The sequence below is a fragment of the Natrix helvetica genome (genome assembly GCF_964273705.1).
Source record: "Natrix helvetica genome assembly, chromosome: 9".
Taxonomy (NCBI): Eukaryota; Metazoa; Chordata; class Lepidosauria; order Squamata; family Natricidae; genus Natrix; species Natrix helvetica.
In genome coordinates, this window is record NC_138560.1 from 17,564,381 (window position 1) to 17,577,475 (window position 13,095).

At 44.6% G+C, this 13,095-nt stretch overlaps 1 protein-coding gene across 2 annotated transcripts; it reads left to right on the forward strand.

Moving 5' to 3' along the window:
- The first annotated feature begins 1,946 nt into the window (after positions 1-1,946).
- On the forward strand, positions 1,947-10,133 carry LOC309396746 (interferon alpha-inducible protein 27-like protein 2A). 2 transcript variants are annotated; one of them, XM_081962147.1, is made up of 5 exons: positions 1,947-1,983; positions 2,302-2,323; positions 2,552-2,585; positions 5,321-5,475; positions 9,857-10,133. In XM_081962147.1, the coding sequence occupies exons 2-5, from the start codon at positions 2,320-2,322 to the stop codon at positions 9,928-9,930; spliced, it is 267 nt and encodes an 88-aa protein (XP_081818273.1). In that variant the 5' UTR covers positions 1,947-1,983; positions 2,302-2,319; the 3' UTR covers positions 9,931-10,133. The 2 variants fall into 2 exon arrangements, with proteins under 2 accessions (XP_081818273.1, XP_081818274.1); XM_081962148.1 differs by lacking the exon at positions 1,947-1,983 and adding an exon at positions 2,005-2,049.
- Positions 10,134-13,095: the final 2,962 nt, after the last annotated feature.

The window sequence follows — 13,095 nt, forward strand, 5'->3', positions numbered from 1 at the left end:
GAGAGGCAGAGGAAGGCAACTAAGGGAGGGAAACGTTGAACGTAGGGATTTGGGCACGTGATTCTCAGTTCTGGCCATGCATTCCTGCAACACACTTGACTTCTAATAATAACTATACCTTTCCCAACAAATGGAACCAAGGATCGTTTCTACCAATGGTGGGTTCTTTCTCGAACTAGTACCAATTCGCGTATGCTCGTGCTGGCCGTGCATTGCTTGCGCATGCGCAGTTCACTGTAAATGGTTGCGCACATGCGCGAACACCATTAAAAGCTAATAAACAAGATGCCAGCAACGCCAACGGAGACCGGGGAATCAGTTCGGGGGCATGGCCAGCCTGGGTCTCTGCCAGTTCTGTGACCGAGGCCAGATTATCACTACCAGTTCATCCGAACCAGTCCAAACCGGGAGGAACCCACCTCTAGTTTTTACTTAGGAGTTCAAGCTTTGGCAAGTCTGACAACTCCATGCATAACTTCATCTCATTCTGTAGCAACGGACAAATAAGTCATCTATCAACGTAAGCCTGAATACGATCTCTTACTTGTCTTTGGTTAGGTTCAGTCTTTCTCCAAAAGCCCTCCAGAGGTTGCTCCCGGCATTTTATTTCTTGATTGATCAGATTTATAAGACTCAGAGGGTTTCTTTAATAGGTGTAAGGTATCTCGGAGCTCTTGTTGAATTTGTCCAACAAGCTGGAAAGCTCAACAAAGAACATGTATGTCCAGTGGTCTGCTGCAGCCACCTTGAACCAGATGTTCTTCTGAATTGTGCCCATGTGCCCAGATGCGCTCGAAGTCTGCAGCTGGTTCAGAATGCGGCCGCGCGGGTTGTTGCGGGAGTCTCTAGGTACTCCCACGTAACACCTCTCCTGCGAGGGCTACACTGGCTACCTGTGGCTTTTCGGGTGCGTTTCAAGGTATTGGTTATCATCTTTAAAGCGCTCCATGGCACAGGACCGAGGTACTTGCGGGATCGTATCCTGCCCCATACATCCCTTCGGCCGATCCGCTCTCACAGGGAGGGGCTCCTCTGGGTGCTGTCCACGAGGCAGTGCCAGCGGGCGACGCCCAGGAGTAGGGCCTTCTCTGTGATGGGCCCGACCCTCTGGAATGACCTCCCCCGTGACATCAGAACAACCACTGATCTCCGCTCCTTCCGTAAGATGCTCAAGACCCACCTGTTTAGTTTAGCAGGCCTGGCCTAATCCCAATCTAGTCCCTCAATTCTGTACTTTTACATTTTGGAGGTTGTTTTAAGGTGATTTTTAACTTTTATTACCCTGTACAGCCTTATTGTTTAATTGGTTTTTAAGTGTATCTATTTTATATTAGGTTTTAATGTGGTGTCTGTACACTGCCCCGAGTCCCTTCGGGGAGAGGGGGCGGTCTATAAATTTAATAAAATAATAAAAATAATAATAAATAATGTGATTGGCATTACACAAGAGCTGGAATTGTGTTATGATTCAGAGAATAGATATTCCGTCTGTGAGGTTTCTTGACAACGGCTTTAGAAATAGTAAGATACAATAATTGCAAACAGCTGGTTGCTATCTGGACATCCAGAAAAAAAAAGCTTGCAAACAGTAACAAGCCTAAAAACCTGGTCTGTCTATTGAATTTTGCAGTTCAGTGTTACATAAACCAAACAGTCCTGTGATAGATGAAGATTACCGCCCTTCAGCAAGTTGTCAGCAAGTGAATAAAATTGCAATGCTGGCAAGGGCCCACATCATCAAAAAGTTCTTGATTCTTTTCCTCTGCAGGGAAATGAAAATGTTACTTGGGAAGTCGAAACTTAAAAATAAGATTTGGGGGCTGGAATTAAATAGCTGGAAGTTGAATCATAGCAACCAAGGCAGTACTACTTGCAATCCTATTGGATATCTGTCACTAGCCACGCCCAGTGTGGGAAGTTTTTTAAGCCATGGGGATGGTCAGGGTACAGACAGCACCACAGATTGATCTCAAGCTCCAGCTAGTAAGTCCTTCCGCTTCATTTAGTAAGAATGGGCTGCTTTTGTTTCCTCTACTACTGGTCTATGAGGTACCAGGCAGTTTAGGTTTTAGACACTTATTTTTGGGTTACAGAACTTTTTAAGCATCATAGTAGGTTGTTTAATCAGTAGTTCTCAGGGGGCTTGGCTTTTGCATCTAGGCTGCCTAGAAAATAGTACTGGTTGGAAACTTTAGTTCTGTGGATAATGGTTGGATGGATTTCAAGGCATTGGGTCAGCGATCAGAAGGTGTTGGCTGTGGAATCTATTTTCTTACCTGAGTTTCTGCTTTTTACTTGCAGATCCATCCGAGATCAACGATGGGTAAGAACTAAGACCCTTTGATTTTCTGGGCATGAAGATGCTGTCAACCTTGTACGATGTAGTTACAATGGCTGAGCTCACTTCTTTTTACCCACATGCTCATAGAAAAATTCAATGTTTCTTTTACGTCAACATTGGGAAGTGTGGAATTTGACTTCCCTTATTAGTGGAACGTGAACCTTACCATATATGTCAAAAATGTGACTGACCCATATCTATTCCCTTTAGGATTGTTGATTGCGGCAGCGATAGGAGCCGGTAAGTTGTTTCTCTGTATCGCTAAACAGTGGGAGATTTTGTGTTAGAGGAGCACTTCTTGGTTCAAGCAAGAGGTTTCATTTGGGAAAAAGATGTTGCGGCCCGCCACCGGCCTACGGAGTTGGCAACAGAGTGAGGAGGTTGGGGAGGGACATGGGCCAGTCCTGGAGTCTGGGGAAGGCTTGGACGAGGGCTCTGTGTCGGAGGCAGAGAGGGGGCCAGGGCCAACTGGTAGTTATTTGCTGCCTTGGGAGTCTGACATCAGTGAGGCAGAAGCGCGCATGCACAAAGCTAACAGAAGGCAAGAACAATTAAGAAAACAGGGTTGACTTGGGAGTAAGGCTGGGAGATGATGGGCCCCTCCCAGAAGACATAAAAGAGGAGCGGATGGGTTGTGAGCTTTTGCAGGAAGCAATTAGTTCATCTAGTGCAGGGGTGTCCAAACTTGGCAACTTTAAGACTGGTGAACTTCAACTCCCAGAATTCCCCAGCCAGCTGGCTGGGGAATTCTGGGAGTTGAAGTCCACCAGTCTTAAAGTTGCCAAGTTTGGACACCCCTGATCTAGTCGGTTCAAGCTTTGAAAAGTTCTGTTTGACTCTGTGCTAAGTTTGGCCTTGTTCTGCATCTGGCAATTAGGTCTCTGTAGAGTTGGTAGAAGGAATGGGAGCTTCCTACTGTATGTAATCCAGATTTTGTGCCACAATATCCACCCGTCATGAGCTTCACAAGTATGAAGATCACTTAATAAAAATGTATAAAAATGGTTTATTAAAAATCTTTACAGGTACAGGTAGTCCTCAACCTACGACCACAATTGAGCCCAAAATTTATGTCGTCAAGTGAGACATTTGTTTTAGTTTTGCCCCATTTTACATTTCTTGCCACAGTTGTTAAGGGAATCACTGCGGTACTCAAGTTAGTGACATGGTTGTTAAGTGAATCCGGCTTCTCCATTGTTTTGCTTGTCCAAAGATTGCAAAAGGGGATCAAATGATCTCGGAGTCCTGCAACTGTCATAAATGTGAACCACTTGCTGAGCATCTGAATTTTGACCACATGATCACGGGGATGCTGCAAAGGTCACAAGTGTGAAAAGTGGGGAAATGTCACTTTTTTCAGTGCCCTGGTCACTAAATGAACTGTTGTAAGTCGAGGACTACCTGTAGCCCTCCGCTTATGACCACGGTTGAGTCCAAAATTTCCATGGCTAAGCAAGGCAGTTAAGTAGGCTTTGCCCCATTTTACGACTTTTTTGCCACTGTCGTTAAGCAAATCACCGCAGTTGTTAAATGCAACATGCATTCGTTAACCATATCTGGCTTCTTCCCCCATTGACTTTGTTGGGAGCCGTTTGGGAAGGTCACAAATGGTGAATCCCACGACCTCGGCACAGTGCAACTCTCAAAAATACATGCCTGTTGCCAAGCGCCTGATTGTTGATCCTGTGGCTAGAGGAATGTTGCAATGGTCATAAGTGTGAAAAATGGTCATAAGTCGCTTTTTTCAAAACCGTTTTCAATGACCGTCGAACGGTCATTAAACAAATAGTTGTAAGTCAAGGATGGTCTGTTCTTTTTTTTTTATCCTGATGGATTCCTGCATTCTACACAATAGTCTGCGTGTCGTTCATGGTTACAGAGCACATTAGAAACAGCTTGTTTTGAGCTGAAGGATTCGTTTGCTGCCTTCCTTGAGTAAGGCCACTCCTGGGAGAGGTTGTAGCTGTTTCTGTTTAGAAAGCCAAAGTAGTGGCTAAAAGGTAGGATTGGTTTAAGGCAGGGGTGAAATCCAGCAGGTTCTGACAGATTCTAGAGAACCGCTAGTAGAAATTTTGAGTAGTTGGGAGAACCGGCAAATACCACCTCTGGCTGGCCCCAGAGTGGGGTGAGAATGGAGGTTTTGTAATATTCTTCCCTGGAGTGGGGTGGGAATGGAGATTTTATAGTTTCCTTCCCCTACAGTGGGGAGAGAATGGGGATTTTGCAGTAATCTTCCCCTAAAGTGGGGAGGGAATGGAGATTTTATAGTATCACTCCCCTAGAGTGGGGAAGGAATGGAGATTTTGCAGTATCCTTCCCCTGGAGTGGGGAGGGAATGGAGATTTTATAGTATCCCTCCCCTAGAGTGGGGAAGGAATGGGGATTTTGCAGTTTCTTCCCCCGGAGTGGGGAGGGAATGGAGATTTTATAGTATCCCTCCCCTAGAGTGGGGAAGGAATGGAGATTTTGCAGTATCCTTCCCCTGGAGTGGGGAGGGAATGGAGATTTTATAGTATCCCTCCCCTAGAGTGGGGAAGGAATGGAGATTTTGCAGTATCCTTCCCCTGGAGTGGGGAGGGAATGGAGATTTTATAGTATCCCTCCCCTAGAGTGGGGAAGGAATGGGGATTTTGCAGTTTCCTTCACCTGGAGTGGGGAGGGAATGGAGATTTTATAGTATCCCTCCCCTAGAGTGGGGAAGGAATGGAGATTTTGCAGTATCCTTCCCCTGCCACGCCCATCAAGCCACATCCACAGAATCCGTAGTAGAAAAAATTAATTTCACCACTGGTTTAAGGGGACATACATTGACGGTCAACCCTTGACCATGCAGCTGCTTGAATGACTCTGAGGAGGAATAAGGCATGGAGAGGTACAAAATTGGTACAAAATGCACTAAAAAAACCAAGGGATATGAATTTACTTCAGATCTAAGGTGATGTCTGTGCAGCAGTAACCAACAGCGTGTTTTTCATGGAGCGTCGTGGGTGCTCCACTTGTACTAAGCGCGATGGGATTCACGGCTGCCGGCATTGCTGCCGGATCGCTGGCAGCCAAAATGATGTCAGCTGCAGCCATAGCCAACGGTGGTGGAGTGGCTGCTGGGAGCTTTGTTGCCCTCGCACAAGCCGCTGGTCAGTATTGCTTTTCAGTTTTTTGCTCTCTTGCAACAAAACCTGTAGTGGCCCAGCCATTTACTATACCACAGCCTTTTGCAGATGATTCTCCCATTTCCTCAAAGGCCTAAGTTGTGATTTGGGGGGGTGGGGATATACCTATATACCCTATTTTTCGGATTATAAGACATACGCACCTGACTATAAGACGCACCTAAATTTAGAAGAGGAAAACAGCAAAAAAAATGTTTTGGGCCTCTGCACGCCTCATTTTTAGCCTTTTTGGAGGGCCTTTTGTTGGCCCTTTTCTAGCCTTTTTTCTGCCCATTTTTGAGGCTTTGGGCCCGTTTTGGGGGGCTTTTGGACCCATTTGTGAGGCTTTTTTCAGCCCTTTTTTGAGTCTTTTCTCGGCCCGTTTTTCGAGGCTTTTCTTTTCAAAACAAAAAGGGCTGAAAAAAGCCTCAAAAATGGGCCAAAAAAACCTTTGAAACGGGCCAAGAAAAGCTGAAAAAATGGGCCAAAAAGGCCCCCCAAAGAGGCATGAGGAGGCCAAAAGATGGCTGGCGGATGTGCAGGGCTTTGACAATATTCAGCCTACAAGACACACAGACATTTTCACCCTTTTGGGAGACAAAAAAGTGTGTCATAGTCCGAAAAATACGGTATTTGTGGGAAGGTGCCAACTGGAACATAGACAATGAATTTTATTGCTTTAAATGGCTTTAATAAGAAGAAAAGTCAGCCCGGTACACTGCAACATGCCTTTCTCTCTCGTGGATGGGCAACCTGCTTTCCCAGGACCATGTGTGAATCCCCCCCACCCAAAAAACGCTTTTTGTGGAGACTTAGTTGACTTTCAAAAATTTTAGCAACGGGTTCTCTGCCCAGTTGGTGGGTGGGCGTGGCCATGGTGCGCGTAGCATAGTTGGCCTCCTGTACCATGGTCCCGTTTCTGGATTTTTCGAACTTCTGGGAGACCCATTTTTTTGCCCTACCCAGGCTACGGAGGCTTTCCTCAAGCCTCTGGGAAGGCGAAAACAGCTTCCCCCGGGCTCGGGAGGCTGGAAACAGGCCCGTTTCTGAACTTCCAGGAGGTCCATTTATCACTCTCTCTGAGACTCCTCACAGGCCCTGTACTTAGCTGGCATCCAAAATGGGCCACCCGGAGACTCCTGGGAGTGGTGAGGAGGGGAGGGTGGGGCCAGCCAGTGGTGAGATTTGCGGGTTCGCCAAACTGGGCAGATCCTTAGCTAGAGGAGTGCCCGAACCCACAGCAGCCAACCCCTGGTCTTGTCCCATTACATCTGCCCCACACGGTCTGGCAGGTTGCAGACCCTGTCAGTTGAAGAATTCCAATTGGCAAGGTCTAGGAAGAGAGTCTTCTCTGTCATTATACCCGCCCTGTGGAATATGCCCCCAAGCTCTGTGGTCTTGTGTGGAGAGCCCAGACAGAGCAGCATGCAACCAGGGGGCTGATTGGCGCCCTGAGAGGTGTCCCCGCCCCTCCCCGCATTCATCTTTTAATTATTTTTAATAGTCTTTTAAGTTGCCTCTTAGATTTTTAACTTTGATGTGTTGTTTTCATATTTTATTTTACATGGCCCAGAGGCCCACTGTGAGGAGAAAGGCCAGATTAAAATGCAACGAATAGTGAAAGAATTTGCCATGGGTGCCATTTTTTCCTAGGGTTAAGAGAGGGACTGGCCCAAAGATTTAAAGCAGGATTAGAACTCAGGGTCCCCAGTTTCTGTCTCGGTACATTAGCCGTTATACCCTCCTGACACTTTCAGTGGCTCAAGAACAAGAAAGCTTAGTTTTCTAGCCAGCAAGCCGGCCTGGCCTGTTAATTTCATTTAATTTTTAAAATGTGAGTGTTACATAAATTGGATTTGTTTTTTGGACTGTTTCTAATTTCCTTTTAACTTTTGTACTATGTGTTTTTTAATGCTGTACGCCGCCCTGAGTCCTTGGGAGAAGGGCGGCACATAAATCTAATAAATCCAATCCAATCCAATCATTTTAGATTGGCCCTTTGCCTTTTTAAATAAGGGTATGTGCAAAATAAAGAAAGAGTTCTATTGGCACTCAGAACAAAAGACTGAGCTATGGGAGGTCTGTCAATCTGCTCCATGCCAGCCACAATTGGGCCAAAACAAAGCCAGATGTTCTACGCTGTAGCCAAAACAAACCAGAAATGGTTTGGGGGTCTTCTGGCCAAGGGAAAAACTGAGGCTCAGCACCTGGATATAAAAGACATGCTTGGAAAAAAATGTTATTTGTATTTAGTAGTTTGTCAAACATGTACAAGATAGCAGATATAAATATAAACATGGACATGAACAAAAGAAATGAATACGAATAAATGGGGACAGTAGGACAGGGACGGTAGGCACGCTGGTGGGCTTATGCACGCCCCCCTTTACGGACCTCTTAGGAATGGGGTGATGTCCACGGTAGACAGTTTAAGGCTGAAGCTATGAGAGTTTGAGCATGTAACAACAGAGTCAGGGAGAGCATTCCAGGTGTTGACCACTCTGTGGCTGAAGTTGTATTTTCTGCAATCGAGTTTGGAACGGTTTACTTTGATAAAAAATACATGCCCATCATCTGACAAAACTTAAAAATAAGATAAAAATAAATGAAAGGTAAAAATAATAATTAAAAATTGATAATTAAAAGGAAAAGAAAATTCAAAAGTACAAACTCCATGGACCACTGGGTTTTTTCCGTTTCAGTTTTCTGTGTCTATTAATTCTTTGCTGCCATCTAATGGTTTTTATCCAAAGCTGATAGCATTAGCACCAGGGTTCCCCTTTTTCTTTGGAAGAAAAACAGATGTTCTATTGAAAGAATGCAATGAGAGGTAGGCTGGCGTTGTGTTTGTGATTCCTCACAAGACACATCCCTTTCAAAAATCATTTACTTTCAGCCGGTTTTTTTGGAGGGGGTAGTCCAAAAGATCAAGATGGTGGCTACGATGGAATAGTTTTTTGTGTATCTGACTTTAAATTAGATACCTAATTAAAAAGGGAAAGCTTTCCCTTGCACATATGTGCTAGTCGTTCCCAACTCTAGGGGGCGGGGCTCATCTCCGTTTCAAACCCGAAGAGCCAGCGCTGTCCAAAGACTTCTCGGTAGTCATGTGGCCAGCATGACTAAATGCCGAAGACACACGGAACGCTGTTACCTTCCCACCAAAGGTGGTTCCTATTTATCTACTCGCATTTTTTACATGCTTTCAAACTGCTAGGTTGGCAGAAGCTGGGACAAGTAATGGGAGCGCACTCCGTTACGTGGCGCTAGGGATTCGAACCGCCGAACCACCAACCTTTCTGATCTACAAGCTCAGCCACTGAGCCACCACGTCGCAATAGATACCTAATTAGATAAACCTAATTAGCTTCTTGAGGCCAGATGGACATCCGTGCAGAAAATATTAAACTGATTCTATGAGAAAGCTATTTTGTTTTTAAAAACAGATTCAATAGACCTCTCCCTTGTCTTCTCCTAAACCTAATTGGATTGTTTCTGTTCATCCAGTATTTAAAGATCTGCCTGCATTTATTTTTTCCATTTTTTCCTGAAAGAAAAACAAATGGCAGCTTCTACCTGATCAAATGAGCATTTGGAGGGAGGTTGGAGAACAAAAAGAAAAAAATTACTCAGAGGCCCCACCCTGGAAACATCAAATATTTCTCTTTGCCCAGATACTCATTTAATCCCTCAAGTAGCATATAGTACTACTAGTAATTCAAACAATTATAAGACATGCATTCTGGAAGTTATATTGGAACAGAGAATATGCAAGTCAAATCACCAAGTGCCAAGTAGCTTTTGGGTTAAATATAGCATATCCTGCATCAACAGTGCTTAAGGATCTGGTCTAATATGTCTATATGACTGTATTTTAACAGATGAACATAAAATCTTTTGCATTTTAAAATGTGTTTAAAATGTGTTCTGAACAAATGGATGCAAGAGAATGAACTTTAGAAGGCGCAAGATTGAATGATAGTCAAACAGCTATCCGAAACCAAAGTATAAAGCACTTAATGAACACACACACATTCTAAATTTCAAAATCTGTAGCAGAGGTGGGTTCCTACCAGTTTGGACTGGTTCAGCCGAACCGGAAGTGGTTTGGCGGCCTGGGTCGCTGGGAAAAATTTTTTGCACACACAGAACCAGCAATAATGCCGAGAGCAACCCACACCTGATCTGTAGGAACCAAGAACTTCCAGGATGCAGTTACCTGAGTACTTAAGCAGGCAATAAACAACATCAATGTGTAATTGTAGTGTTCACATTTACAGTACTTCTGTATGTATGTGTAGCTTACATTTGATAAGTTGTTTTTTGCCTTCCTAATTCTGTTACCTATTTTTGTTTTTCGCCCTAGGGGCAGCAGGCCTTTCTGTCACTACCCAAGCTGGGATAGCAACAGTTACTGCAGCACTGGGGATCCTGGTGTAAGAAATATCTGCAAAGGAGTTCACAATGTCACAGCACTTAAATACTTACCTGTGAACTAAGAAGCTTATTTGTCACTAACCAATCAATCATTTATCTCAATAATCTGACTCATAATCTGAATCATTTCACAAGTCTCTTCTTTCTGTTGGCTGATTATACATACATAAAGCTCCTACACGCAAATAAAGAAGCAGTTGACACTATTCAGAGTTAGGAATGGGATTTTTTTTTAAATTGTATTTACAATAGGAAAAACTTTGGTGCATTGGAGCTTGCTTTTGGTAAAAGAAAAACGGTATCTCTTGGTCATGTTAAACTTGGGTTTTCTTTATTTTAGTTACCTTGAAATTTTGGGACCCACTCAGGCCTTTTAAATGGATTTTCTTGCAATTAGAAGTGGAGATGTGGAGTGATAGGTGTTATATACATTTATTATTGTTAAAATTCTAGACCTTTGCATAGATCCGGGGTGTCAAACTCAAGGCCCGCAGGCTGGATCCAGCCCGCAGGCTGCTTAGATCTGGCCCACAGGTCCGCCCTGGAAATAGTGAAGGAATGGCTCATGGTGCCTCTGCCAGTGAAAACAGAGCTCCTCCCGGACTCCATTTTCACTGGCAGAGGGCTGCAGGAGGATCCCCCCCCCAGGCCACCACAGGTGCTCCCAACACAAGTGATGTCCACAGCCACTCCAGCCACGGCCACCTGACCCCCTGAGGTCAAACACAACTCTGATGTGGCCCTCAATGCAATTGAGTGTGACACCCCTGGCATAGACCTTTTGCTGATAACTGGGTTAAAGAAGATGCCACTTATTTGATTTTGTTGCCTATTTATTTTGTTAAATTTATACAGCTGTCGAACTCACACACAGTGATTCCGGGCGATGTACAACATTAAAAATCCAGTTAAGAATCCACAATTTAACCCCCCCGTACCAAGGTGGCAACAACAGAATCGGACAAGCCACTGGACAGGTCTGAATGGGGTTGTAGAAAAGGTGCTTGTAGAAAAGCAACAAGAAGGGGGCCAACCTTATCTCTGAGCAAATGATGTTCCAAAAAGAGGGAGTCACCATAAAGCAGTTCTTTTTCTAGGTCCCACCATTTTCATCCTACAATCCAGGCCAGAATCCCAACCAGAAGAGGTCTATGTTACGTTACCCATTTCCTCCAGGATCCTTCGGAGCTGCAGTGCAATTATCTTCTCAACCACCCTCCCCAGAAAGGGAAAATTGGGGGCAAAATCAAAACTATTGGTCTAGGTGGGATCTAGCAATGGTTTCTTAAGGACCAAAACAACCTTAAAGGCTTGGAGAATCACCCTCTCCTCCAGCGATATAATAACCACCCCTTATACCAACTCACGTCATCTTCCAAGAAGGTTTTATTAGCTAGACTGTGGACTTTGGCTTCCAGCACTCCACCCATCTTAAAGTGGCCATGGTTGGAGAAACACTGCCACAGACTGACATGACTTTGCTCTTACTGTTAGAACCAAACAAAGGCACCCTGAGCCTGGCGGGGAGTTAATAAGAACGATCCCTGAATTTGAGAGACGTTTACCTTTGCAAAGGTAATTGATTTTTTTGCTCACCTGAAAATACCAGTCACTAAATAATTCAGACAAAGCAAAAAGCATTTAAGTGTCTTTTTATAGAGTACAGAAACGATACGAACATTTGGTATATGTGAGACATCACAAAACAACTGAACAATAAAAAAGCACCGATTAACATGCAGGACTTGAACAACAAAAAACATTGGTTCTAAATAACATTCCACAAGTGGCAAATTTATTGGTTACATTATTTTTTCCCAGCTGGGTTGGTACCTTTCTTAAAACTTGCAGACATATTCAAGAATTTTCAGAATACGCTACTGCCGTGATGGCGAACCTATGGCATGTGTGCCAGAGGTGGCACGCAGAGCCCTCTCTGTGGGCACATGCGCTTGTTGCCAGCTGATCTTTGCGGGCGTCGAAGCACCAAAAAACAGCCTGCAAAACAGCCAAAAATAGCCCCTAAACAGTCGTTTTGGGGGCTGTTTTCAGGCCATTTTTCAGGCATGCGCACCGGCCAGCTGGTCTTTGGGTTTCCGGTGCTCTAGCACACACACATGTATGTGCATGTATGCCCTGTTCCGTTTGGACACTCGGTGCCGAAAAGGTTCACCATCATTGTGCTGTTTAGAGCTTTCGGAAGAAATGTCCATCTGGGTTCAGTTCCAAGCAGGGAGAAAGACACTAGAAACATGGAGACTGCTTGAAAGGATGGTTTTAGTGATGGACAGGACCACATGGTTTGAGGTCCTGGGCAAAAAAACCTGGGGAACCAGTTTGGGGGCGTGGCCAGCCTGGGTTGCTGCGAATTCTGCGATCCAGACCAAATTACCACTACCGGTTCGGCCAAACTGGGCCGAACCGGGAGCAACCCACCTCTGCTATACCTCTCAACCAGGTTAAAAGTGCTAATATCTCCTTTTAAAATAGAATAGAATAACAGAGTTGGAAAGGACCTTGGAGGTCTTCTAGTCCAACTCCCTGCCCAGGCAGGAAGCCCTACACCACTTCAGGCAAATGGCTATCCAATCTCTTCTTAAAAACCTCCAGTGTTGGAGCATTTATAACTTCTGGAGGTAAGTTGTTCCACTGGCTAATTGTTCTCACTGTCAGGAAATTTCCCCTCAGTTCTAAGTTGCTTCTCTCCTTGATTAGTTTCCACCCATTGCTTCTTGTTCTACCCTCAGGTGCCTTGGAGAATTGACTCCCTATTCTTTGTGGCAGCCCCTGAGATATTGGAAGACTGCTATCATGTCTCCCCTAGTCCTTATTTTCATTAAACTAGACATAACCACTTCCTGCAACCGTTCCTCATATGTTTTAGCCTCCAGTCCCCTAATCCTCTTTGTTGCTCTTCTCTGCACTCTTTCTAGAGTCTCCACATATTTTTTTAAAATTGTGGCGACCAAAACCCAATGCAGTAATGCTAATAACGGAGCCTATAAAATCCCAGGGGACATTACCACGTCTTAAAGCGAACATTGTTTTTGCAAAAAACGCAGCCTAACCAACTAAGGACTATAAAGACGCGATTTTATTTTCTTCTTTCTGCATCCCGCCCCCAAAGAATCTATTTATTTATTTGTCATGTGGGCATAGTGTATATTG

Excerpts from the sequence above, each read along its gene's own strand:
- LOC309396746 (XM_081962147.1), top strand. Across the intron at positions 2,586-5,320 it reads GCAGCGATAGGAGCCGGTAA|CGTCGTGGGTGCTCCACTTG; the intron begins GTTGTTTCTCTG and ends TTTTTCATGGAG. Across the intron at positions 5,476-9,856 it reads TGCCCTCGCACAAGCCGCTG|GGGCAGCAGGCCTTTCTGTC; the intron begins GTCAGTATTGCT and ends TTTTCGCCCTAG.